The sequence below is a fragment of the Rissa tridactyla genome, chromosome 8 (assembly GCF_028500815.1).
Source record: "Rissa tridactyla isolate bRisTri1 chromosome 8, bRisTri1.patW.cur.20221130, whole genome shotgun sequence".
Classification (NCBI taxonomy): Eukaryota; Metazoa; Chordata; class Aves; order Charadriiformes; family Laridae; genus Rissa; species Rissa tridactyla.
The window spans coordinates 21,068,771-21,096,304 of NC_071473.1; the positions used below are offsets into that span (position 1 = coordinate 21,068,771).

Here is a 27,534-nt window from a genome sequence, read left to right on the forward strand (position 1 = left end):
CAAAAAAGGCGGAAAGAGCGTGCCGAGCAGAGGCACAGGTCCATGGAGGAATGAAAGGGTGGTGCTCAGCTCTGTCCTAGAGGGGTAGCAGGGCTGACGGCAGCCAGACCTGCCAAGTCTGTCTTTGCTTTCGGATCCCAGGCTCCCTGAACCTACAAGTGTGCCGATCCGAAGATCTGGTTCAGCCTGTTACTCAAAACTGCACCACTGGCAATACTGACTTCTGGGTCCAAGTTTTGCTGGACCTGTGGGTGCGTTAAAAGTGAAGGGCTTTGACTAGGGTCATCACATCACTGCTACTGTCATTTTTCCTTCTATTGATGGCCCTGAATGGATGAACAGCCCCCATAATGAATGAGCGTGCTTGTGTTTGTCTAAAAGCTTGTGGAATCATGGTACAATTGATTTATGTAGAGTTCTAGAAGCCATGAATATCCTGCAGTTGCTTTTTACCTTCTTTTTTTTTTTTTAAGTGCATGTGTGATTTATACAGAAACATAAATCTTAGTGAGTCAGCATATAAATATTATTCTCAGCCTTACATTAAAGGATCAGCGTCCACCTGAAACGCAGCCTGTTTCCTCCTGGTAGCTGTTACAGCTATGTGCACACATGCTTCTAAGACCCCAGCCAACTGATGTGGTTTTTCAATTACATTTTCCCATCCTTTAAAATAATTTTGCGCTCTCACTGCTTGAGAGCTTCCCCCTCCCCCTCAGAAATGACTGCAAGGAGGAATAGACTGAGCAGATGCAGCTGGGCATCGCGTATGTATGGGGAGAAGCTTGTGTAGGGATAAACAGAGAGGAAAGTAGATGTTTTGTTCTTTAAAGTCTCATTATAGCTGAAGGACAAGCCAGTTTTCATATCGTCAAAGTGCACAGAGCTGCGTGCTGTCCCCATGGCAGGACCCAGCAGGATCCTCACATCTTCTCTTTCTCCGCTCGCTGCTGTCCTGCGGGCTCCCCTTGGCCTTGGCTTAGCTGCAGTATGTGGAATTGCAGGTTATACACGTGCCCTTAGCAAACACTCAAGTAAATCAGATCCCCAGAGTTTTCAGAATAGGAAATGCTATTTACAGTATTGCTTTCCTGGACAAAAGACTTGAATATTCTAGAGTGGGGTTAGGCTTACAGCCTCCCGCAGTCTCACTAATGGCAAAGGATCTGCCTCTGTTAAGTCAGGAAACATTCAAGCATCCCCCCCTTATTATATTTTAAAAATCTATTTCATCTCCAAAACAGCACTATCTTTATTTTTAAGGGCTAATAATCCATTTCATATAAGGCAGGTGGAGTTTGGGGAAAAAATCCCCTATAGAAACACAAGAATGTAGAATCTTATGTAAAAGATAACAGATCACCTGTGTTATTCCTATAAAGAATTTAATTGACCGATTGCACTCAGCCTCATATACACAGTGTGTGCATGCGAGTGCTCTCCTAAAATAACCCAAAGAAGGGACAGTAACAAAAGCAACAAAGAAACTAGGTTTCCTGACTTCAGTCTAGAAATGCTCATTGCCAAAATAATAAATATATGATAGCGTGGTATTTCTGTATCATCTCTCATCTTGAAGGATCTCAAAGTGCTTTGCAGGCTGGGGAAAACAAAGAGATTGTGTTTTTGCTGCTGAAACGCAGCCATCTCCAGGTCTGGATGCAGCAGGTGTTTGGTGCTAGAAAAGTACACCCTTGTTTTGAAAAAAGAGTTGCCTTCTGCTTTTGGACCTGCTTGAGCACTGAAGGTTGGAAGAGCACTTGAAGACCAGATCAGTGTGGTGTCCTTCCCTTGCACCTTGCTACCAGCACCAGGAACCCCCCTCTACTGCCTCTACCAGCAGCTCAGGGCTCTTCTTTGCTCTCTGTACCCAATCACAACCTCATGAGGTCAAACAGAAATCAAACTTTTAGTGAATTTCCACCCAGGAAACTCAAACTCTCCAGCTTTCATCCTTTTCTTTGTATTTTAAAGCTGAAGCACAGTCCCTCCTGTTTTCCTTGGTACAGGTTGTATACTGAACCAGGGGAACATTGTGCATTTCCTCCATTATGTTTATTTTTAGTTTGGTTTCATTTTTAGTGTGTTTTATTTTATGTTAGCATATGCTGGGAAATGCCTTGGCGAGTTAACAGGAAAGGTGCTACAAAATGGAATCTGCATTGTGTTTTTATTTCCTGTGTGAGTGCCCTCTTCTGCTCCCCCAAAAGTGGGCTTAACACATCAAGGAGAGTCTGGTCTGGATTCCTTTTATACAGAAAGTAGGTGTCAGGGAGAGAAAATCAGATGGAGGAGGGAGTTGTTTACGTATTTTCAATTGCTAAACTTTATTCAGCAAAGAGGGCCATTTCCCAAGCAGGTTTTACTTGGTTTGTTTTCTTTCTTTCAGGCACCAAATTCATTCAAGGTCAATTTATGAACTGCATCTGTGGCCGGTGTGAAAATTTGTGGGAACCCTGGGTAGAGATGCTGGTGTTTCCTTTCCTTCCCTCTGGCCTAAGGGTGTTCCATGGTCAGGGATCATGGACAAAGTGGATGGATACTTATGTTGGGATCCTAAGGACACCCCTGATGGACTGGTACATACTTAGGTCAAGATGTACCTCCATTTCCACTCTTTCCTCCCAGCTAGTGTCTGTTCAGGCTCTTCCAGTGTGTACAGCTGTCATTGAGTTGTCTGCCATGAGGACAGCATGTCTGTTCCCTGCCTCTCCCAGGTTAATGCAGCCTCCTGGGTGAACCATGAGGCCCATCAGAGTAGGTTGCGTCTATCCTGCACCATGCACATCCTCTGTCCTTGGTCTGGATGAAAAAAAACTTCTCAAGGACCAAACCCAGGATCATGATCACCACCTTTCCTGGGTCATGGGCTCACCTCAGCCTTTGGCTCTGCCCTTCAGACCTCTCAAGGTTCCTCTCCTTTGGCAGCAAAGCCTGTTGACCTGTGGCATTTTGCTTATGGGTCACTGACTGGCTGATGGGCAATGGTGGCCAAGGCTCCACTGTAGGACTTGATCATTCACTACAACTGGTGGCTTCACTGTTTGGCTGCATGGTGGCAAGGGAAACCCTTGAAGGTGCAAGGACCATTTTCATGGGCTGCCCCATTCCATTTGCTCTCTGCAGCGTAGTCAGCTTCTTCAATTTAATGCTTTATATAGGCTTTTTTTAGGATGCTCAAGGCATCTTCTGCTTTTCCCTGAGACTAGCCGGTCTCACCTAGAAAACAATATCTCCTAACACCAATTTGATTTTGAGTCAAACACAGCAGATGAACAGCTTAGAAACAGGGTGCTTGGTGTTACCTCATGGAAAGGGCCACCCAGTCTTGCTCCTAGCATGGCCAACCCCTGATACATTGAGGGAAGGTGAATTACAACACAGAACAATTGTGTGGTGTGAGGCATGTTCTGTTCCCGACCCCCGTAGAGCTCCCAGTGAACCCCTGAGACTTGATCTCGATTCCTTTATTCTCTTACCAATATGGACATTATGTGACCTTCCCATGTCCAGTGAAGAAGAGAACAAGCGCTGGGAGCTTGCCTGCAGAGCCCTCAGTGTACTGCTACAGCCAGCCTGCCCCCATTCTGCACTCCCTAATGTCTCATACAGGTGCTAGCATTTTTCACAGACACTGGATTAAACGTGTCCTTCAGTAGGCTCTCTTATCTTGTGTTACAGGCTGCAGGAGGTGATGAGTCCACCATCTCCCCTGCTGAGCTATTCTTATGTCCAGTAATGTTCTCTGCTGAGAAGCTGCCTCTGATTTCAAGATGAAAGTTTTTGCTTTCGCTCCATCCTTGTCAGAAAGGTCTAAATGCCTCCTGCCAGCAGACTTCTTTTCTGTGTGTATGTGTCTGTACGGAGCAATCAGATCCTCTTGCTATCTCCTCTCTGCCATGATAAATATTTTTTCCTTCTAAAATCTGGTAGCGTAAGTCTTGCAGTCTAGCTATGGCTTCTGCTGGCAGCTCCCTTTTGAAATCCCTCCACTATTTCTGTGTCCTGCTTGGTGGTGGATGTGGATCAGAAGTGAATTCCTCCGGACAAGAGAGGAGGCAGCAGAAATAAGGTGCAGCATGTTGCCATGGGGATCAGATGTGGAATAAAGGTGGTCTTTGGAATAGCTGAATATGCATCCTTGAGGAATACTGGCAGATAAATCCTACCTGTGTGCTGCTCTTATGATGGGCAGGTGGGCCGTCTGCCTTCAGGAAGGAGTCAGGCCAACTTCTCTCAGGAGTGATGAAGGTACGGTCCGTCCTGCCTCAGGTTGGGAAGCTGACTAGCCCAAAGTTGACATCCCCTTCAGCCTCACTTTCTGTGCTTCTGTAAATCTGTTTTGGTGTAGCAAGCAACAAAAAAAAAAAAAACACAAAAAAAAAAAAAACAAAAAAAAACAACAAAAAAACAAAAAAAAAAAAAAAAAAAAAAAAAAAAAAAAAAAAAAAAAAAACATGGAAAGTAACTACCTAGAAATATATTAAGATTTATCTCCTCTTACCTCTTTTCCTGCCTTTGCCACTGTGGCTGCAGAAGTGCCAACAGGTCATTTGACATCTTGCTGTGTCTATTCTCTATCTGTGAGGTAGATGACAGTGGATGACTCACAGGGATGTTATTTTTTTTGCCAAGTTTCTTTGGGAGTCACGTACAGAAGGAAATATCTTTTCTTGAGGTGGCAACCTCAATGAAGATCGTAATCAAGCAGCATCACCACCGTTGGGTCTGTACATGCAGCCTGCTCCCACAAGGATGGTTGCCATCAGATTTACTGGAAAAGTGAGACCTTTCCCCTTCACAAGAAACATGCCTGAAGGGAGAAATTCCCAAGTATTTCCAAAACACCTTTTCTCATTTCCTAGCTATTTTCTTTTGCTAGACCACATTGGGGTAAACATCTTTTATCTCACTGATGTTCAGTGCTACAATCCAGACTCCACCAGAGCACATGCAGTGACTACTTTTAACTTCAGGACATTTGGCTGAAGTCTTTACCTTTCCATCAGCATCCCCTATAAACACCTCTCCCCAAAAAATTTGCACCATGAGATGAACTACTTTTAATAATTTTCCTCTGTTAGAGTTGGAGCTCGATGATAAGGGCTTTTTTAGCAGCAATCTTTGGGTTGAAAGCTTGGGTAGGCACTACAGCAATTTATGGATGATTTATTATACTTTAGGCAGCTGCACTGTATTTGGCTTGGCTTTGCTTGACTTGGGTAAATCCATCGGTATTTTCTGGGTTCCATGAAATAATTGTTGTAAAATGGGAAACTTCAGCTTTTCAGGATTTGGGGTTTGTCACAACAAAATGATGTCTCCCTACCAGCATTTTTACCACTGGCTCAATGCGCTCCATTGCTGGCAGTTGCCTCCTGCTTTTATTAGAGAAAGATGAAGGAAAAGTTTTGCTCCGGTTTATAGAATTTCAGAACAAAGCTCTTATCGTTCCAGAGCCGTTAGGGCCATTGCTAGGCCGAATTTCACAAATTTCCAGATCTGAAACTTTCTTTGATGTATGAGTTATGGGAGTTGGTGAGCCCAGAAAATCATGCAGGCTTGTGCTGATGTGGGATAAGTTAGGAGAAAAACCTTGGTATTTTGTGAAAATGTTGACAAACCATTAGTTTGAGCTTCAAAAGATGCTGGGATAAAAATGGAAATTTTTTTTTGATGTTTCATGCAGAAAAAAAAACCAAATTGGCTCGTACCACATCTTATACGGCCTGAATCAGAAATGGCCAAATGTCAGGAGTTCGCAGCTGCGATACAGGAATTTCATTTATCATCAAAAGGAGAAAGAGCTACTTCATGCTGAGATCAGAACTGGGCTAACTACACCATTTCCTCGTCCAGCCTTCGTTAGGGTCTTCCAGCAGATGGGACCAATGATTTATCCCATCATGTTACCCGAACCCTGGTCAGGCATGTGGATCACAATGCGGTCAGGCCACATGGATTTGGTTTTGTTTTGTTTTTTGTCCTGCACTTGCATGGCATCATGCTCAAGGGTGTCCTGGCCTGGAGTATTGCAGTGGTAATCATGATGATGCTGATAATGATAAAGGAAGCGATCAAGGCAAAGTTTGTAGGCAGAGATGATATATATATATTTTTAAGCTTATTGATAAATTTGAGAAAATTAGATGGCTGTCGTGGTTTTGGCCAAATTGGCCACTGGCCAGCAACAGATGCTCTCCCCCAGCCTCTCGTATACGGAGAGGAAGAGGAGAGATACAGAGAGTTACAAGTTTAGAAGAAACTAAACTATTTTAATGAAATATTAATAATAAAATAAAAAGGAAAATAATAAAATAGATACACTATATACAAAACCGCATTAAGCTCCCAGGATGTCGTCACCGGCAGGAAGTGGGGAAGTCCCAGACTGGATTCAGCGCCAGGTGGGAACTGGATTCCACAGATGTAGTCAGGAACCAGCGGATTGGGATCAAAGGCAGATGAACAGACAGGGTCCTCCTCGGATGTCAGCCATTGAAGGAAGAGAGTTGACCCTTTGACCCCTCAGCTTTTATACTGAGCATGGGGCAGATGGGATGGAATACCCCTGTTGGTCAGTTTTGGGTCACCTGTCCTGTCTGCTCCTCCCTGCAGGCGGGACTCCTCTACACTTTTCTGTTTCTGACCCTCCAACGGGGCAAATCATGAAATTAGCCGACATCATTGGTTGTTATGGAAATAAGTATAAACAAGAGCCTTTCTGAGTACCGTTCCTTGGCACAAACTGTAAACATTGGTCTTATCACTCTGAAAACGAACTGGTTTTGACACAACACGCTGTTAATTTCAGACAGTTAGAAGAGGCCTAGCTAAGCAGTAAAATTACCGAACACAAAGGTGGTTCTGTTCTACCTCAGACCAGGACAATGGCTTTCAGTGGCACAAACCCCTCTTCAGGTCTGGGATGGCAACACCAGACTTCAAAGCTACATGTAGGATGAGAACAGCTTCTCAGAAACCGAGAATCTACAAGTCTTGAATCATTTCCAAAATAAAACCTAGTGAGTATTTGTGGGATAGGGGTGTGTTGTTAGTCACAGAGAAAATGGTGACGTTAGTCATCTTTTGGGGCAAAAAGAAAGCTAATTATTTCTAAAATATGTCTGTATGCACATATAGAACGTATGCATAAGTGTGTATGTGTGGTGTATATACAAAGAAAGATTTTGATATTATGACCTATAATTATCAATCCCCTATGTATAACTAATCTAGATAATATTTTGCCTATATAATAATACAGTAAGAAACTTGCTGATCTCTTGATCTACTTTATATCAGCATTGCTGGTTATGTTTCTGAACTGATGGAAAACCAAAATGTGTCCAGAAGGTCTGAAAAGGATCAGTGCTTCATTACTTGTAATGAAATAACAGCATTGGTCCCGACTGCCAAGGCTGTCCCAGACAATGTGCCATCTCTCCACTAGCACCAGCAGAGCTGCTCCAGCCAAGCACTTGGCCTGGCTGGACATACCTGGAGGTGCCACCACCGTCTCTGAACCAATGCTGAGACAAGCGCACACTCCGTAACTCAACGCGCCTTCATGAGCAGATGAAGTTAAGTGTCTTGGCGTCCTGCTGTGTCTATCCAGCTGGTGGGTAGCCTACAGCCACTTGGTGAACCCACTGCTCATCTCCTAGCCCTGCTTCCCAACATGTGGGCTGTGACTTGGCTGGATAATCCCCATGTGCCTGGAGGCACATGGGAATAAGGGCTTTCTTGCTATGGTGTTTTGATGTAGCACCAATCACAATGGTAGGAGAGGTGCTGTGTGCCAGCTGCAGCTCCCTCCATGTCCATGACTGGCGAGGAAAGGGATGGGAGGCCAGAGCAAGGCTAGAGGGAGGAGAAGCTCATCCCCTTTCACACATGCATGTACAGAGACACGCACGCAAGGAAGTTTCGGACAGTGGTTCCTTCATGGGGAGGTGGAGTCGGGGACGGGAGCGTGCCTGTGCATGCAGCGGGGGCACAGGCAGGGAGCAAAGCAACCGCCTGGAGAAGGTGACTGTGGGAGGGGAGGGGAGAGGGCTACAATTGGTACCAGATGCCCTCAGAAGCTAATGATCTGACAAACACTGTGCTCGTAAAACAAATTCTTTAAAAAGGAAGCAAATGGAAATATAAGCCAGTGAAAGAATTTGCAGCAGCTACCCTGAAACCATTTCTCACTTCATAAACAGGTCTGCATTGAAAAAACAGCCCCTTTCTTCTTGTTCTCCTTTGTGGTCCCCTCCTGTGCCCACCGGCTCTTTCAGGGCTGTGGCCTGCAGGTTTCCACCGTGTCTTTGGCTTGGTGGACTTGTCCAGAGTCAACAGCACATTGCATTCCCTTAACGTCCATGTCGGCACTGTTGGGTTTTTTTTTGGTTTGTTATTTTTTTTTTCTTGTGTCATTTGTGGGATTTCTAGCTGTGCATCCTTGGCTGGATGGAGAGGCTGAGCGAATGCAAGAGTCCAAGGCTGCCTCTGCCTCCCCTGGGTGAAAGGCAGTGCACAATTGTCAGCAGCCCCGTGCAAAGCAGGGAGCAGAGGGGAGGCATTCAGGTACACCTTCCTCCCTTCTCTCCCAGTTATCACCTGAAGCTGCAGCACCTCTGCCCCTCCTTCAGGAGGGCTGCTGTCTTTTTTTTTGCGCTGGTACCACTTGGTAAAAGATAAAGCCTGACCGACAGACACCCAGGTTATTTTCTTGTGGGAGCTGTTGTGTCAACTGAGCCTTGGCACCACTCCATCTCAGGTAATTCATGTACTGTCTGCATTTCGCTGATGGAGGCCATAACCCCCTGCCTGGCACTCCACTTTGGTCCTTGATGGTTCCCAGGGATGGGTGACAGCTTTACTGGGTCCTCTTGTAACTTGAAGGTGGTGCAAAGGGGAGGGTAATTCCTCATTTTAGCTGCATCTCACCTTGGTGGCCACAGCTGAGTCTCTAGAGCTGGACAGGTGTGTGTTGAGATGATCTGGATCTCAAAGAGCCTGACATCAACATGTACAGATTTGAAATGTGTGAGCCTGTGGGAAGAACAGAGCCGCTGAAGACCATCAAAGCAGAGTAGGAAGGTGACCAGAGTCGGGCGGAGGAGACAGCTGCAGCATGCTCAGCTTCCCCCTTCCACCACAGGCTCTGTGGACACGAAGCTCAGGCAGCTCTTCTGCCAGGTCTGGGGGAGACTGTGTGTAGGTTGAAGAACATCTCATGGATGGTTCCCTAGTATCTGCAGAGGTTCCTTCTCCAGCTAAACTTTTCCTTGCAGTTGCAGAATCTTCTGTGGATTCTCTGATGTCTAATACAGGGTTTGACGTACCTGTTACCCTTCTATCAGCACAGGCTTTAAAAAAGCCTCTTCATCTTTTTTTTTCCTGGCCCTCTGTTGCTACAAATCTTCTCTTATTCTGCACTAAGGCCTACTGAAATTGAGGCATGGATTCAAAAGCTACCAGGAAGGAGAAACACTCAATGTTACTTTCTGGGCTTTGTTGCCTTTGGAAAGTGCAGATCTTTTGCTGTCCACTGTATGTCCCCACACACTTCTGTCTGAGACACATGTGTGAGCAGAGTATGTACAGGAGGACACATGTGAGTGGCTGCAATCACGTGTGAGTCTAACTGTGTACTTCCTATGGCATCGCAAAGCACAGTTTCAGGAGGTCCCTTGCCACAAATTCTCTGGTGTCCACCATGATTTGAGCATGTTGGAGATGTGAAACTGCCTAACTGCTGGAGAAGCCGCAGCATTCTCAGGAAGGTGCTGCAGTGACTGTTCTTTATTCCTTGTGCATTGAGGAGTGCTGCTTGATAAGGCCATCTGATATTAATTTCCCCACTTTGGCTCTGGGAGTTGTGGCCATGCTGGATACATCACCTGCCTGCCCTCTCCCCATGACCTCCTTCCTCTTGCTCCCTTGGTGCATCTACACGAAAACCCTTCGGTACCAGGCCGTGTGCAGGCTCTGTGCAATGCAGCCTGTGCTCCCTCGGGTAGAGGAGCTGGAGTAGGCCCACCAGAGAGCATGGATTTTGGAAGAAGCATTGTTGGGCTGTGCCTCCTTTCATCAGCTTGGAAGGACATGATGGTCTGTGGGAAGGTGTGGGCTGGGGTCAGGCTGAGGTCCAGCCAAGAGCTGGGAAAAAGTACCTTCCCGGCATCATTGTCAGGAGACTTCAAGCCTGGAATAAGCTGGGAATGAGGGATAGGTGTGCATCTCTCTAGACATCTGTGACCCGCTGAGCATCCCACACAGATGTCACCCAGACAGAGCCCCTCCTTGCTGCATAAGCCCTGGGACCTACTTGCTGATTCTTTACCTCTTCTCTATAGCTGTGTCCATGGTGCCTGTGCAGGATCAGGAAGCTGCACACGGCCACTGCTCGCTCATGTTGCCACCCTCAACTGCACCTCCGATGCCCCGAGGCACATGGCGTGTACCATCACCTGCGAAAAGGGCTTTGTCATCCGTTCTGGCAATGGGAAGAGCCTGGGCTCCACGCAGGTGAGTGAACCTCAAAGTACGGGGTTGACCTCATGGCCCATTGGACCAAGTGCTCGTTATGAAAGGTTTAATTACCCTGAGGTGGTTGGAATGACCCCATGGCACCTTGTTCCTCCAGCCCCAAACTCCTCACTGCTCTTCCAATGAACCTTAGCCCAGTGGAGGCTCTGGCCCTGGACCTGGACCTCTGTGCCAATGGCTGGTGATCCTGCTCTAGGGACCTCTCTTCTTCCCTTGCTGCAGTCTTCCTGGCTGCCTGCACACCACAGTGCTGCTTGCAGACCACAGCTCTGCTCTTGCAAGAAAAGAAACTTCAGTGTGATGCACTTCCCAAGCCAGGGTGACGCACTTCCGCAGGGGGGGAGGTAGACATTTCTGTTCTCCAGATGGATATTGCTGGGAGGGTTAAACATCCCTGGGACACTTTCTCTCTTAAAGCTGAAGTTAGTGGCTCAGGAAAAAATGAAGTCATTGCAGAATGACTATATTTAGGGGCAGCCGACAGTGTTGAGAGCTTTTCTTCCTTTCTTTTGTGTTGCAATAACACTGCCCATGCCAGCAGGGCAGCACAGGGGTCACCATGAAAGCGTTTGTCCGGCTTTCCAGAGGACTGGGGGATGCCTTGTAAAAGCCACAACCCAGCATGGCTTTTAGCCATTGACCGAGGAGACCTGGAACTGATGTGCCCTTGGGAGCTGGGCTGCCTTGGGTCTGCGCAATCACCTTGGCAGGGTTGTGGGCACAGTGTGTCCCACCCTTAGGCTGTTCCTGGAGGGGGAACGAGAGTCTTCAGGGCTGAGCTGGTCCCTATGCTAGCCTGAGCAAGAGTGTGAATTTGCATTGGGTGGAGACAGATGGAGGTGAGTCAGGCCATGTCAGCAGGATGGACGTCTCATCCCCTCGGAGAGTTGCAAGTGCTCGTGATGCCTGGCAGGCAGGTTTCCTGTGCTGCAGTGGTCCGCATTTGCTGACGGAGAGGTGGGAGCTGGAAAGTGCAATGGGGCACCTGGGGATGCACTGCTCAGCCCCGCATGACTGGGGAGGTTGTTAATTACAAGGCTGCATGGCTCTGTGGGCCAAGGCATGCCCAGGGTAAATGAAATGTTCCTGTTCTCCTCTGAAATGAAACCACAAAAAATAAATCTTCCTCTTGTAACAGTTTTCCTGCATTTGGCAGCGAGATGGAAAACTTCTGGATAGAGCTTTACCATGAGGCTGACACAGCAGATGGCAGCTTGCAGGTGCCCTGCCCTGATCCTCCAAGTGATGTTTCTGGTTTGGCTGTGTGACCCCACGCATCTTGAGACATTTTGGGAAAAAGCACACAGCCCTCCCCTGACCGTTCTCCCCATGTGGTTCAGTTACACCATGATCCTGCTGTGCACCCAAGAGTGCCAGACTCAAATTTAGTGATGTCCTCCACCATGTCCAGGTTCAATCAAAACCTGTTGGCTGGGAGGACAGGTCACACATTTGACAAGCAGGGTGGTGGTACTCAGACAGTAAAGAGACATCAGAAACAATTGAAAGACACCTCTTTTGTCTGCAGCCCCTGCCTGAGGTCTGCTGGGCTGGGGTTAGTGGTCTGGGAGTGGAAATCATAGAAGAGTTTGGATTGGAAGGGACCTTTAAAAGACCATCTAGTCCAACCCTCCTGCCATGGCTGGGGACACCTTTCACTAGAACAGGTTGCCCATGGCACACCATCACCTACCACTCTGTTTTGACAAAGTCCGTGGCACATGTTGATCATGGTTAGTGGTGGGACCACTGCGGGGTTAGGTTCTCATGCAGTGCCCTAACTGTGTAAGAGGGGCTGTGTAATTAGGATTTGTAAATGAGGCTATATGAACCTCTGATTTCAGTGGGGTCTGTGGGCTGAGGCATGAGAGAATCAGTGCATTTAGGGAAAAACAATCAACAGGAGAGCTGCCTGTCAATGACTGACGTAAATCTTGATCTTGTAGGGAAGAAAATTGCAGCACACAGAGCTGGGAATAACTTTTTTTTCCCCCTTAATGTGCTCTGGCACTGCTCAGACGGTGTGCGTGCAGCCAGTGTTTTCTGGAGGAAAGCACTTACAGACCAAACTCAAGGGCCATTCACTCATTACCTCGTAGTTACCTGAAGGGTCGTTCACTGCTTTCCCACTCCAAGCTTCACCCCATGAACAGGTAGGGGCTTCATGACTCCATGTCCGGAGTGGGGAGAAAGGGCACGTTTGGGGAGGAAAAATGGAGGAAAGTTCTCCTTGTCCTGAAACCTGGGTCCACCCTTTCTGCTGTGGTGGCAAACCAGTAGATTAAAGCTCATTCACAGGGGTCTGATGGAGCCTTACTTTCTCTGCAGCAAGAGGTGGTACTGACATGCAGCTCAGGGCAGTGGGACAGATCTGTGACTTGTGACCCTGTCGACTGTGGTGTCCCTGACCAGTCCCACGTGTACTACGCTGAGTTCTCCTGCCCCAAGGGGACCACCTACCTGCAGAGATGTTCATTCTCCTGCATCGATCCAGCCAAGCTTCAAGGTATGGTCTGGAGTACCGAGGGATTTAACTCTTCCTGTTTAATGCCACCTTTTCCTGCCCGTCCCAAGCTGTTCAAACAGAGCATCGCAGCTTTGAATTTCCCAGTTATCCTGGCTTCTCCCAGCCGGGTGGACTCTTGAGAGACCTCCCAAAATGGTGGGCCTCCGTCCCCCTTGAGCAAGGACACCATAGCGTGGGGATAATTCCCTCTGACTCCCATCTCTGGGCTGGCAGCCCTTATCCATCCACCTCAGGGTGTAGGGATGCCTTCTCCTTATAGCTGGTGAGTCTGGCAGCCTCCAGCACTATGGGGATGAGGGAGGCAGGAAGTGTGCAGGCAGCCAGTGCGGACAGACAGAGAGGACTTCAGAGAGCCACAAGTGGCTCAGTGTCTGGTGGGTGTGAGGGAAGTGTGTGGTTCAGGAGTGCTGGGTCTGTATAGAGCTGTAGAGACTGATGCCCACAGCTGCAGAGCAGCCTGGGAGATGTTCACCACCCAGATGCACAGCAGTCCCCCAGACACGCCATGTCCGGGCCTTCATTCTGCTGACTCCATCAATAGCCGCAGGAATGTTTTTAAGCCAAGCTGGAGAAAGAGAGCTACTGTTCCTGTCTATACGAGGCTGAGCTGGATGAGATTTCGGGGCTAATTACCTTGACAGCTTCAAGCATTGGGACTTTATGTGAGTTTCCACCAGCGCCTTTGCTCTGAACAATCACATACAACAAATCATTTTAATGGGTGCCCTATTTTATGGAGACATTTATAGCTGAAACGTATGAAAATATTTTTTTTTTTTAAAGTTAAATCTAAGGAGTAAAAACTGCAGGGAATTAAGGTCACGTTTCAAGACGGGGGTGGGGGGGATGCCAGCAGATCCCCAGCATGAGCTGATCAAAGGGCAGCATGCGAACGATGACTCGACAGCCCAAATTCTGCACGAACCGATGCCTGTTGCCTTAGGTGGGTCACCTGAGGGCAGAGTTTTAATCTGATCTTCACTCACAGCCACCTCCTTGTTCCCGCTGAATTCAACGGGAGGTTTGCCATGGGCTCCCTTGCGGGGAACACGTCCTCTTGATGGAGTGCCCTGGGTGACTTCCAGCGGCTGACACGACGGCTGGTGGTGCTCAGCCAAGGCTTCCGAGCCACGCGGGTAAACTCGCAGAGGTCCAGAGACGTGCCTGATGCTTGTTCTCCCCGAAGGCTCGCATCCTTACGGGCAGACTCTCAAGGCTAATAAATCCTAAGAACAGGCAAGGAAAGGATGACACAGCTGCATGGTGCTTGGAGGTGGGGGTTGACCCTCAGCAGTGCTGACCCGCTGGGAGCACAGGCGCTCTGTGGACGCACGGTCTTGTCCCTGGTCCAAGAGGAGTTGTAGGCAGAGCAGAGATCCCATAAAAAGAAAGCGATGCTCGAAGGGAGTGTGGAGCAGTCTGGATGCACCAGGAATCTACTGATCTAAACCCCTCAGTAAGAAGAGTCCCATTCACTTCAGTCCATTTTTTTTTTCTTGCTCAGCAGTTCCCAGTGAGCCATCCATCATCCACACCATGTGGGTGATGCAGTCCTGGACACTTACTGCAGTCACCCAGAGCTGTGCAGTTTTGGCCACCCATTAGCTGGGTCTATAATATCCCCTTCTCTCTAGAGGGACAACAGGGAGTTGGGCTGTAATACTCAACCCAAGCCTTTAGTAATGGGTCATTTGAATTCCTAGTCACACCAGTTAAGGTTCCCACATCTGTCCTGCTGGCAGTTTCCAACTTGCAGTGCATATGTAGCACAGGGTATGACAGCTTGTAAGGGAAGGTAAGGACAAGCTGTAAAAAGCACTTGGGGAGAATGGAGATGAGCTGAGCTAAATATGACAGATAGCTGTCATACATGAAAGCCCCCAGCCCACTGAAGGCTTTTCTGAGGCATCACCAGAGAGGGGAAGTTTAAGGGAAAGTTTTGGGAGGATTTGCAGAACAAAGATCCTTTCTCCATTCCCTAGAAGTTTCCCCTTCCCCACTTCTATCTGCATTCAAGGGATTTGGTTTCTGCCCCAGCCTGACCAACCATGCAACGGAGTCCATGGTCTTTATATTTGTTGCCTCCCTTGCATCAGTATCCACTCTTAACGAGAGGACTTTTGCCAATTGCTCTGAGCTTCCCTCAGCAGGACTCCATTCCCAGGTCAGCTGTAAATCCAACAAACTGCTTCTCTTTTGGGTTCAGGAACAAACCAGTGGCTGACCTGCCTGGAGGATAGTCTCTGGTCCCTCCCTGAAGCCTACTGCAAGCTGGAGTGTGATGCACCTCCTGCGGTGGCCAATGCCAAGCTCCTGGTTCCGCGGTGCCTGCAGGGGAACCACGATGTGGGCTCAGTCTGTCGCTACAAGTGCAAGCCTGGATACCATGTGGCTGAGAATGTAGCGGGCAAGCCTAAGAAGTAAGTCTGTGGCAGGTCTGTTATCACCATTTCGTTCCTCCTCTTCCCCAACGTGAGCAAGGAGGAGAGGTACACTGGCAGTCTCAAAGACCTGATTTGATAGGTACAAGGCAGAGCAGCTTGCTCTGGTCATGCAGATTTCTTAAGATACAACAGGTATTCCTCTGGTTCAGGTGAAAGCAGGTGGGGAAAAGATGCAAGCTGCTGTTGCATGCATGAGTACGGTAAGTGCCTTAACCTAAAGCATGCAAATTTTGCCGTGCACCTCAACGTACTTGTCAGTTGCTGAAAATTAAGCATGTACAGAAGTGTTTGTGGACTCTCAGGTAATTAGATGTAATAAGATGCCGGAAGATTGCTGGAGCTGCTGTCTTTCCTAAAAGTGATACAACATAGATCAAGGCGCTGAGGGCCGTAAGAATAAATGACTGCCTTTTGTCAGGGTTAACATTTTACCCCCTGCATGCCTTGGCTAAATTTAATCTCAAGCACTGGCATTTCAATTGGAGAAGATTTTTCCCAAAGCTTCGGGGAAAAAACTCCTTGTGTTTCACCACCTCTGTGCTCAGCCAATATCGTGACGCTAAGGGGTAAAGAAGCATTTTGTCTGCGATGCCTCCAGCTGAAGTCCCTATTGGGTATGGTCACTAAAGATTCCCTGGCACTGGCTGGGTCCTCCTCAGAGTCTTGATGCTAACCCAAATCAGGTAATTATGTGCTAATTGTTTAATGCCCCCTTCCAGTTTTAATTGGATGCAGACTTCATCTCTACTTTGCTCTGGGGTAGGGTTGTTGTGCACTGGGAAGCAGTTGCCAAATTTCTTGCCTTGTAATGAAGGAAGTGGTTTCTGTAAACAGCTTTTTGCAGTGTTAGGAGCATTTCTTGGGCCAAAGGGAGCTAAGCAAATTGTGATTATGGCTACGATCACATAGACTGCCAACTGCAGAGCAGCTTGCGTGCCTGTGGCATTTTAGGCACTGGATGTGCAATCAGATCAATGCAGCTTGCAAAGTTAGGCCATCTCAGTCATGCTGCAGCAACTGCTGGTAAGAAGGATGCCCTCTGGGAGTTCCTGAGGCTCCTCTGACGTGTGTGTACCTTCCCTATGGGAGTGAACAGCTGGTGAGACAAGTCAAGGAAAATCATGCAAAGTCATTTACATTTTTATAGCAATGCATGTTGACATAGTGTTTTCACATTTGCTGTTATCGTTGCTACTAATTCATCTAACATCTTTGATAGTAGAGTATGATCCTGTTACAGTAAGCAAAAAAAACATTAACAGGAGCACAAACTTTATTGTTTTCTTATCATACCACATTAACTGCTATGTGAGTGGCCCGATTCAAAGCAAAAGCCTTTCCCTAGAAGAGTAAATGCCAGTGTATCATCTCATCTGGAGCTCTGTGTGTATACTCAGCGAGAGTACAAACCCCTTGGCACATGCAGTGAGTAGCAGCTACTAGCCAGTAAGTGGACCAGTCGATTGCTATTCCCAGCAATTTCTTCTGGTGATAGCAGAGGGTGGGAGCTGCCAGAGTGAGAGGCTGCTTTCTTTGTTCGGGCCAGTTTTGGAGAAAGCGAGTCTTTGGAGAAGGCGATGGAGAGCTCTGGAAGGGGCCGGCACTGGTGGGGTGCAGGTTGCTGATGTGCTGGTGAGGGAGCAGGGTCTCAGCTGATGACTCAGACATCAGTTTTTGGGGTCTTCTGAAGTCTTTCTGGGTTCTTTCTGCGTTCAGCAAACTGAGTTCTTGATCCATTGTCTCCCTGTTGTCCACCAACCTGGCAAGCACCAGCCTTGCTAAAGGGTTTAGTTCGTACAGGTGTTGATGGGCATAAGAAAGCAAGATTCTGTGTACTAGATATTGGACAAAAGTCAGGCATGGTCCACAGCTGACACTGAAGACTCCCTGTGGCAGCTAATTATCCCAACCTTGGAAATATAGTCAGACTCCCTTTGAATTATTCTTTGAACTCTAGCAATCATGCCTTTCTAGAGGTGAATGATGGAAGGAATGTAATCCCCAGCTGGCCTCGCCCACAGCTATGGAGCTCGCACTGTTCTCCAGGGAAGGTATAGAGGCATCTTTGGATGTCTGTGGGTTCCTAAGGGTTCAGCCCACTCTGCTACTATGTGAAAGACATGCTCATCTTCTCACGGCACTGTTATAAGAAGCTTGGTCATTTCCTTCAAGGGCTGCTTATAAGCACCTTCCTTCAGGGATGGCTCTGGATACCCCTGGATAGGGACAGTTAAGCTGTAATGTGAGCGAGCAGGAGCTCAACCCAGCCAGGGCTCAGCATCATCTCCTGACTAGCTGGTTTTTTTGATCAAGCTTCTGTAGAGCATTCCTCTCTCATGTACCTCTTAAAACACCGTGGCTGCTACAGCTGGACCGGGGACCCAACCTCTGGAGCTTTGTTTCTTACATGGTAGGGCTACGGTGCCCACCTTATGCAGGCCTGAGCCATGGCTGGGAATCAGCTGTCCCTGTCTAAGATGGGATGCTCTTGGACACAGATGCTCATATGATTCCCTCACTTCTATTTCCTTAGTGGAATTTTACTGCAGGGGCAGTAAGGTTACTTAGAATGCTCCTGCAATTGTAATTGAAAATCATTTCCCATAGCATAAGTGGAAGAGAAAGGGGATAAAGAAATCTGTTGTCTCAGAGAAGATACTTTTATCTATTAACCTGAGTGAGGAAAGGCCCTTCAGAAATCACAGCTTGTCAACGAGGGATCCTAGAAGAAATGTTGATTGTGTAATTAAGATCCTGACAGAGATTTGCTGCCTTTCTGCTGGCAGGATCATCTGACAGACAACGCTGACATGAAGGGTAAATCTTTGACTCTTCCTAAAGGAAATCTGTTTTCAGCTTGGAGAGCCCACATAACAGCCTGGTTTCCAGCTGTCAAGCTATTTCACATCTAACCCCAAAATAACAGTTAACAAGAGGAACTTAACATGTGCATTCGTGCTTTGTGATGGGAGGTCTCTGGTTTTGGGCAACATCTGTCCAATGGCAGCACCAACCCACCCACCTGGATTGCACAAAGGAGCAATGTTTGGCATCATCCAGGGCTGCAGCATTGAAAAGAGCCAGCCTGAAAGTCAGAGGTCAGATACTTCGGGGAAAACGGGTATCACTCCCGCAGTGGTCTGTCCCTGCTGTTGCTTCCACCACAAAGTGCCATCTTAAGCAGCTTTCCAACAGGAATATCTAGGACATCCTTTAGGGGAGCACTGTCATGCTGGGGGGATGCTCTCCGTTTGGAGACCAAAAAGGTCAGACCCTGCAGAACGGTTGTTTCACTTAGCCAATGCGGTATGATTGCTTGGAGAGAAGAGATTTTGGGATCTCAAAGCTACTTTCGTGAGGGGTTGATCCCCTTCTGCTAGCTTGAGGGAATGAAGCAAAGATGAACCAGACACGCAGGCCTTTTCAGGCAGATTTTAAAGTCTCAACCTGCATTTTGACCAGAGATCAAGGGAGCCATGAGACAGCCCAGCCCCCTGATGAGCTTCCATGGAGGTGTCAGCCCCTCCGCCTCCTCTCTCCATTCAAAGACTATGGAGACTATGAAAGAGGGAGAGGAGGCAGGAGAATGTGGAGGAGAAAACAGACTGGAAGGAGTTAGCAGACTGAGTGCTGGCAATGAATTGGAAAGATCGCAGTGGCAAAGCAAGACAGCCTAACCCAGGAGTTTAGCAGGGCACTGGGCCACTGTACATTTGTGGTGGGTGCAAAGGCACGGGGAGCTTGCTGCTTCTGACCACATCTGTCCCCTTCCAGATAAAAGGCAAACACCCATAGAGCTGAGGGAACCAAGCAGCCAGGTAAAAAAACCACAGGCTGTCAACTGGACTCCTGTGTCACTTCCACCTCTAAGGTCTCTGATGAAGATTTACAGCCCAGGTTGCCCAGCCTGTTTGGAGTGCAGCACCGGAGGTCCTACAAAGCTGGTTTTGCTTTCTTTCAATTTATTGGCAAATGTCCCTGCTTCCTCCACTATTCTTTTTGAAGCTGTCAGTCTCCTGCCATGGGAGATGAGGCTTTTAGGCTCATTTATCACAGCTCCTGTACAGCAGACCCAGTTCCCCCAAGCTGGCCACCCCAGTACACGGCTGGATCCCAGCCAAGCTCCTGTGTGCTCAGCTCCCAGAGCTGGGTGAACGCTCATGCCTTCATGTCAGAAGCAGCCCTCGCTGGCCTCAGAAGTCTCCCCTGCCTCTTCTACCCATTAGGCATCCGCTTGCCTGGTTGGAAGGGGAAGCTTTGACTCTTATTTTCCTGGCTTCCTTGTTAATCCTCGAGAAATGCCGCTAACCCAGATCAGAAGAAGTCGGGGAGGGGGGTCTGGAAATTTCAAGGATGTGTTTTTTTCATATATATACATGTGTTTGTTTTTTTTTTTTAAAAGCCTCTCCCTTCCCTTCTCCGTACTTTAATATAAACTGCTCAGTTCATACGTGTGGCAGTGGTCCACATGCCACCTTCTACCCTGGGGTCAGTCCAGGCTATCCCTGTTTGAAGTTCTCCAGCACGGATGCTGGTGATGGGGTGAGTCTCTGGAGGAAGGCAGTTTCTCCCCCAAGGTCTGGGGGTGGTGCAGGTCTGGGGAGAAATTGGAGAGGCTGTGCACAGTGCTGACCCCATGCTGGGGTCACTCCAGCACCACATCAAGACAAGGAGCTCTGGTGAAGACGATGGGGCTCTGAACCACAGCGTGCACCTGTGCAAACTGCAGCTCCCATGGTGTGTCCTCTCCATGCTCAGCCCCTCTTCCCAAGTCTTCCCCCAGCTCCTGGGCAAAGGGCCTCTTCTGTGATTCAGAGGAGCAACAGGGAGATGCAGTGGCTGCATCGGTTATACCCCGGTGGCCAGCGGGGGAGTGAGAAGTAGCATGTGGCTGGTATGCTCCTGGTCTGTAAAGGAGTTTGCTCAGTGCCCAATGCATTGCTCTTCCAGCGAGACTTTGCCCAACCACTTTGCTCCTGTTGCTGTAATGCCACCAGCTTAACCCCAGGTGATTTCCCCCTTGCAAGTTGGACAGCTGGATCACACCCTAGGTGCTAGGCAATTCAAGAAGGGGGAAATGCTGAGGACCTGGACAAGCAACACAGATCAGTACCTCTTGGCATGCATCTTTCTCACCTTTAAAGGTGGGCAGAGCAAAACGATCAGACAAGAGAGGAGGCAAGGTCTGATAGGGGCATCTTCACAAGGCAGTGACCATCATCCCATTGGAAAGGGCGAGCAACCAAGAAAGCTAAATTAGGGGTGGGCTGAAACCACAGATGCCCACAATGGGATCCAGAGTTGCTCGTCCTCAACAGCCTTCCAAAATAGTATGTAGTTGCAGTTGCCTTGAGTTAATTCAAGCTGCTGCTCTTGAGGTGACTTTGCAGCATCACTTGCTGCTCAGGTGCTCACACCATGGCCACCCACACTCCCAGCATGGTCTTGTGGGAAGATTTGTGCAGAACTCTGTGCCAAGGGACCTGCTATGTTCCGTCCTATCCCATTCCCTGCCTGCCTCCACATTACCTGCTGGAGCATGAATTCACCAGAGCAGAAACCCGCTGTTCCACTTATACAGTCTTTAGGAAAAACAGATCCCTGATTTCTGAAGGGAGAAGGGTGTATCTAAGAACTGCAAATATTTGAAGAGATGAGTGTTTCATAAAACTCTCAAGTTTCTCATCCAGGAGTTCCTAGCAGAAAAGTGATAGGGATAGCCACCAGCTTGTGCCCCGGGTCTGGCGGCGGAGTGGGATCCCCTTGTCACTCCGGGCTGCGTGGACCCTGCACCGTGTGTTCAGGGGCAGCCGGGTGGCCCCATGCAATATCTGCTGCTGCTCAGAACAAGGGGCATTTTAGTGCCTGCCCTGTGGGGTTTCTCTAACCCAGTTAAACTCCCCTCCGCATACATGCGGCATGCTATAAACTCCATAACGCAGCGCCTGGAGCCCTGCCTGCTGGCATTGGTGGTGGATGAGGGCAGGGGCAAGCAACTGGAGCAGGCTGTCTAGTAGAGAAGGGCAGGAGGTAGGGGGGAAAAAGTCTCATTAAGGATAGAGCAATCCGCACTGGCTCAGGTAAAGCTCATCAGCGCTGTCAAAACCTATGTGTCAAAGTCTGGAGTCACGGTGACATGCATTCTTCTGGGAGAGCAGTCCCCAGCCAGCCCGATGCCTCGTGGGGTTTTGATGCCTCTGTGTAAGAGATGCGGTGTCTCTATTGCTGCCAAGGACAGGAGACTGAAAAGCGTGTGGGCTCTGCTCCTGGACTTTTTTTTCCTTTCTTTTTTCATCATTTTTTTGGCGAGTAGTTTGTGCTGGGCTGTTTTAGCAGCACAGGATGGTATTGGTCTGCTGCGGTATGACAGCCCCTCGGCGAGAGTGGGATTGACAGATCTGGCTGGAGTACAAAGAGGAGCCTCAGGAGTAGCTGGGTGCAGGCCAGCAGGATTTACTGGTGGAGGCTCACTCCATCCAGCAAAATATGTAGCTACTGGCGGTGGGACAAAGCAGCCCAGGACACGCAGGGGCTGCGGGGCAGAGGGGCATGATTTAGGGGCATCATGAGGGGCGGGGAGCAATGGGGTGGCTAGTGCAAGAAAAAAACATCCGGTGCTCCTAAATCAGCGTGATCTCCCTAGTGAGAGGAAGAAAAGGTCTTGGTTGAGCGTGGGCTGTCCCTTTAGGAGGGCCTGCCTGTGGTGAGGGGTGGGATGGCATGGGAAAGCCCCACACAGGGGTTTGGTTGTGTTCTGGGAGAGATGTCTCTAGGCTGCTCCTGCCTCTGTGGGATGCTTGGTACAGCCAAGGCAGGGCTTTGTTTGGGGTGCTGCAGCCCAGTCTGGCGTCTGTGTTTCCCCAGGAAGTTCCTGAAGGTCCAGTGCCTGGAGAGTGGGCAATGGGAAGAGGGCCACTGCATCCCCGTGGTGTGCGAGCCACCCCCTCCCGTCTTTGAGGGCATGTACAACTGCACCCAGGGCTTTGAGCTGAACAGCCAGTGTGTCCTCAACTGCGAGCCACAGGGACAACAGGTGAGTCACTTGGGGGAGAGGCAGAGATCGGCCAAGCGTTGTGCTTCATTGTACCTGAAAACACCAGGGCTCCCTGTGCCCCATTGTGTAGAGGGGCCCTACGGCAGCCTGGCCATCCCCAGGGCCAAATGCCTTTGTACTACCAAGCAGCAGTTGCCCTGCAAACCCAAAGCTTTTCTTGGTGAATACCACCCATGGCACAGAGTGTGCCACTGCCTGGGGATGATCTCCTGCTTCCTGGGGACCCTTCCAAAAAGCAGTGGTCCTAGGTGAGCCTGCTTGTCTCGAGTGAAAAGGGTCAGAAAGAAAAAGTAGAGGGTTTCCAGCAGGTTTTGGGAGCTGGGATGCCTGGGATGATGGGCAACCTTGCTGTAGCAGGATTGCTAACCAAGGGGCTTGCCTGGGGATGGAGGCTGCTGCCTGCCAGGCTCTTCCATCCAGGTTTTGTATCCAACCTGCTGAAAGGGTCTTGTCAAAAGAAGTGCAGTTGATTCCCTCTGGTGGGATCCAGCAGCAGCTGGAAAAGAATTTGCTTTCTGGTCGACAGTGCAAAGTACGCATAGGCTGGACCAGATGACTGCAACCCAGCTGCCTCAGAGAACTTCCCTCTGGACTTCACTGGCAGGAGGGGGCTCCTGGCATTTTGTTCCCTCCGGAGCTGGGCAGTGGCCAGGCATTGTAAGCCCTGCTACTGCCAGTAGTAATACCGGCTGCTCTCCCTCTGCTTTGCAGGTTCCCATCATCTGCACCAAGGAGGGCTTATGGACAGAAGAGTTTAAACTGTGCGAGAGCTTACAGGGCACCTGTCCGCCACCCCCGGAACTGAATTTCTTGGAGTACAAGTGTGAGCAGGGGCACGGCATAGGTGAGGGCAGAGGAAAGCTAAACAGAAAACCAAACCTTACGTTGACTCAGCTCTCCCAGAGAGCTGAAGGTCACGATGACTCTTCTTGTACCAATCCACACTAAATCTATTAAAAAAATCCTGTTTTCTCTTCTGTCCTCTTTCTAGACACAGAGCCAGGGGCGGCTTTAGCCTTGTGCATGCCCTGGTTGTACTCATGGGCAAGACTCAAAGCTAAAGCTGGCTCCACTGTAAGCATCTCTCTTTTCAGAAGGAGCAGGGACTCGTCTCTAGGGCAAACCCAGCCCTTTGCAGTAATTTTCCTAATCTCTAGCCCTCCAATTCCCCCAAGGTCTCTCCACTTGTTATTACTGCTGACGTTACAGGGTTAATGTGGCAGGTCCTACATAAAAGCCACAGTGACAATAGTGTGTAACAGGGCACTTTCACCAGATGAGGCACCACATCATCCTTTTCTTTCTCCAGGACTTGGTCACTTTGTGCTTTCAGGAAAAGCCGCAGTGCTCAGTCACAGTGGTTGCATCTCATCTGGCATGCTGCTGGACAGGACGCTTGAGCAAAGCCCGTATCACTCTGAAGCAAACACACCAGTTATCCGGCTCTGATCAAAACAGGCCAAAGAAAGTCTAAGGGCAGGTCCTGCTAAGGTTAAGCTTTGGACAGACCTGATGTGAGGCTGGGGTTAGGGCTGGGATCCACCTGGTTTTCAAAGGTGGTTTTTGCAACGTTTTTTCTTCCTAGGGCATAGGAAGACAGTGGGAATTCAGCATGGTAGAAAAACTATGAAAACACTTTCTAACATGTCAACAAACATCCCAGAGCATCTAGGTCAGACTTATTTTCCTGCCATCAGGGCTTGAATCTGTCTCTTGGGGCGTGTTCAATTTTCCTCTCATCTGGGAGAAGAGAATTGGCCTCTCCTGTAGGCCCTTGCATAATTCAGGATTTGGGGAAGGAATTTTCATACCAGGTTGGGAGGAAAAGGGTCTCCTCTATGTCCACCTCTAACCTCAGTGAGGAGCCTACATGTTTGGCTCAGGCACCCTCTTCTAAAACATAGTTGCCTCATTCCTGACGAAGTCCTCAAGGCTCTCTTCTCCTGCAGGTGCTGTGTGCATACCTTCCTGTATCATACCTCCCAGTGATCCTGTCATACTGCCCAAAAATGTAACTGCTGAGACTATGGATCACCGTCTGCAGCCCACCAGAGTCCAGGTAAATGGGGAGGTGGATTCCTCTAGCAGGGGGTTCGCTGACAGCATAGAGGGCAGCCCTCCTCCTCTCTCTCTGGTGTTATTTAAGCAAAATCTCTTTGCCTTGGGTGAAGAAGGGTAAGACTCAGAAAGACAAGCAGCGTAAGTGAGCTTGGGGCTGCCTGGCCTTCTCCAAGGAGCTGCCCGAGCTGCATGCCCCAGAGGTACCTGCTGCTCCCCATAATCAGGTTACAGCGCCAAGGTCCTCCTCCCTCCCACCACTTCTTCCTCCTCTTCCCTCCCCTGCAGACACTACTGCACAGCCTCCTGCTCTCCCATTCAGCATAAGCTACCCGCTCCCAAGCCAACTTTCAAGGACTTGCAGGATACCACAATGAATGAAGTTAAATGCAGGAATCCCGCTGATGTTCCAGGATGTGCTGCATGCCTAAATCTGCTAAGCTGCTGTTATTGTCAGCCAGTGTTCTGGGAGAGCAAAAGCCACCCCTGGCACATCATGAGTCTGGGTCCCTGACTGCCTGGCAGCAGGGATGCAACCCCAGGCAGGCATCTCCCTGCCAAGGAGGAAGCAGGGCGCTGTCAGCTGAAAGGTGTCTCTGGCTGCCAGGACCCGCTGGCCAGCCAGTTGCCTCTGCTGCTGGAACAGGGGGGGCCTTTCCCTCCCCGTCTCTTACTCATTTTGTAGGCAAAACAGCTCAAATAGCTCAAATAGTTTGGATCCTCACGGCACGACTTTCCCAAAATGCATCTCCGCCTGGGTAATATTTCTTAAAATAAAAACGAGATGCGTAAGGAAGGAGTTGGAACAAAAAAAAGCAAACAATCTTCCCAGGAGCCAGCGCTCCCATCCAAATGCTTTCCCCTCCTCCTGGGAGCTTGCCGGAGGCCCAGCATCGTGCCTGTGGATACTACTGTATGTCACCTTGAATCAGGCCCACAATGGATCACTGCTGGGGGGGTGGGGACGCCCGGGACATGTGGGATGGTTAAGCATGAGCCTTGGAAAGAGTCCTCGCCTTTGAGGGATTGGATGGTTTGGCCCATCAAGGCAGTGGCGTTCGGCTTCCCTTTTGCTGCTGCTGTGGGATCTCGTGCAAGGGAGGCATTTTGCAGAGAGGAGGAGGCATTATTTTAAGAAGCGGCTCTCCCCCTTGCCAGGAGCTCTCTCTGTGGACTGTCTTGTTTCCTCTCTGCCCCTGGCTCCTGCCTCTGCTCCCTGCTATGCTCCTCCAAGCCTCCAACAGCCTCCATTTCTGGGAGCTGCCACGCTCCTGAGGTGGTAGAGAGGATAGGGTGAACCACACAGGGAGCTGCAGAGGCCACTCGGAGATGGCATGGTCCTGTTTTTCTTTCAGCTCTGGTCACATCTGACAGCCAAGCATGTTTGTCCCTCTGCCCTTATTTCCAAGCCTGGAATACGAATATACTAATATGAGTGTGCTAAAATGCCATTCAAGTTGCCCAACAGCCACATATGAAACATCCCAGCAGGGTTAGGATGCAAATATGCTCTGGGCTGAACAGGAATCAGCTAGCTCAGCCAGCATCCCCAGCCTCTGCTCCAGCTGACGGCAGCAGCCTCCAGTTGTGCCTTCCTTGCAATGGCTGAGCCTGGCCAGGACCTCATTCTGCCTCAGCCCCATCATGGTCTTGACCGAACATGCAGCAGAAGGACCTGCAGCAGGTTTGCGTGGGCAGAGCTACCCTGTTCCCAGCTGCCATGCACCTGGGAATGCTGGAGCTGGTCTGCCTGCTGCTGCACATTTTGAATGGGAGGCTAGGAGAAAGCACACATGCCCTTCTGTGTGACTCCAGTGCTGTGAAGGGCATCCTAGGACACTTTCACAGTCCAGCCATCATTTTATGGGGCCTCAGATTTCAAAGTCTGCCTGAGCTTTACAAGGAGGAAATTGCATGTGTGGTGGGGCTTTTCTTCCCTCTGTATAATCATGAGTGCTCCCCACAAACCCTGCTGAATGAGCAGGACAACACGTTCCAGCACGATGAAACTGAGCCCTTCACATCTTGCTCTTGTGTCCAGTTGGCTGTAACAGCTGAGTTCGTGCCTCGTAAATACCAGTGATAACCTCAGCCCCGCGAGTGAACATGAGTCTGGTGTATCTCCTTCAGGCCAGGTCTGGGGGGGTGAGTCCTCTTGGGACCTGGTTCTCAGAGCCTGAGCAGAGGCCAATGAGCAAATTAATGCAGGCACCAAGTGATGACTGGCTGAGCCCCTCATCCCGTACGAGCCAGAAGCTGGTGAATCCAGCATCATGCAGACAGGTGATGGCAGACTTAGCCTGTTGTGGCCCTGGGGTGGCTTCCTTCTGGTAGCATCTTGTGGTCATGTTAGCCGCCGTGAGGTGGCACTTCCAGACAAATTCACTTCTCTGGTGGTCCTGGCCATCTCCGTTTGTCCTCTCTCAGTCATGCACCTATATACATCTGCGTAAACACACGCACATGTCTATCTAGCCTCTACCTTGAAAAATGTACCCTGGTTTGTGGATGAACCACGTGCAGCTGCCTTGGGTTTGATGGGCTTCAAAGGGTTCCCTGCTGGGCAGAGGTGCAGGAAGGGTCTTAAGGGTGCCACTGCTGTTCTGCACCGCGATGTTGTGGAAGGACCTGTACCTCCAGAGAGTGTTGGTGGCTGTGCCCTGCCTCTGCTGCCTCGCCTAACAGCCCTTTTCTCCCTCTCTCCTCAGCATATTGTGTGCACGGGCAGGCTGCGATGGTATCCAGACCCCTCCGTCATTCACTGCATCCAGTCATGCGAGGTAAGCCCCCCTTGCTCCCAGCACAAGCCTCCTCCTCTTTGCAGGAGAGCTCCTGGTGATGAAGACTCACTCCAGCACAAAGCTGGATGGCTTTGGCTTTATGTTTGCTTCAAGCTGGGCCAGGGCTTG

The 27,534-nt window shown here is 49.4% G+C and overlaps 1 protein-coding gene across 1 annotated transcript in view; it reads left to right on the forward strand.

The window, feature by feature from the left end:
* PAPPA2 (pappalysin 2) overlaps positions 1 to 27,534 on the forward strand; it is a 95,930-nt gene that overhangs the window by 52,516 nt on the left and 15,880 nt on the right. The window contains exons 14-20 of the mRNA XM_054211937.1: positions 10,350 to 10,521; positions 12,871 to 13,048; positions 15,276 to 15,489; positions 22,378 to 22,546; positions 23,279 to 23,411; positions 24,517 to 24,626; positions 27,334 to 27,405. Of these exons, the coding sequence (XP_054067912.1) occupies positions 10,350 to 10,521; positions 12,871 to 13,048; positions 15,276 to 15,489; positions 22,378 to 22,546; positions 23,279 to 23,411; positions 24,517 to 24,626; positions 27,334 to 27,405 (1,048 nt within the window). The remainder of the gene's footprint in view (positions 1 to 10,349; positions 10,522 to 12,870; positions 13,049 to 15,275; positions 15,490 to 22,377; positions 22,547 to 23,278; positions 23,412 to 24,516; positions 24,627 to 27,333; positions 27,406 to 27,534) is intronic.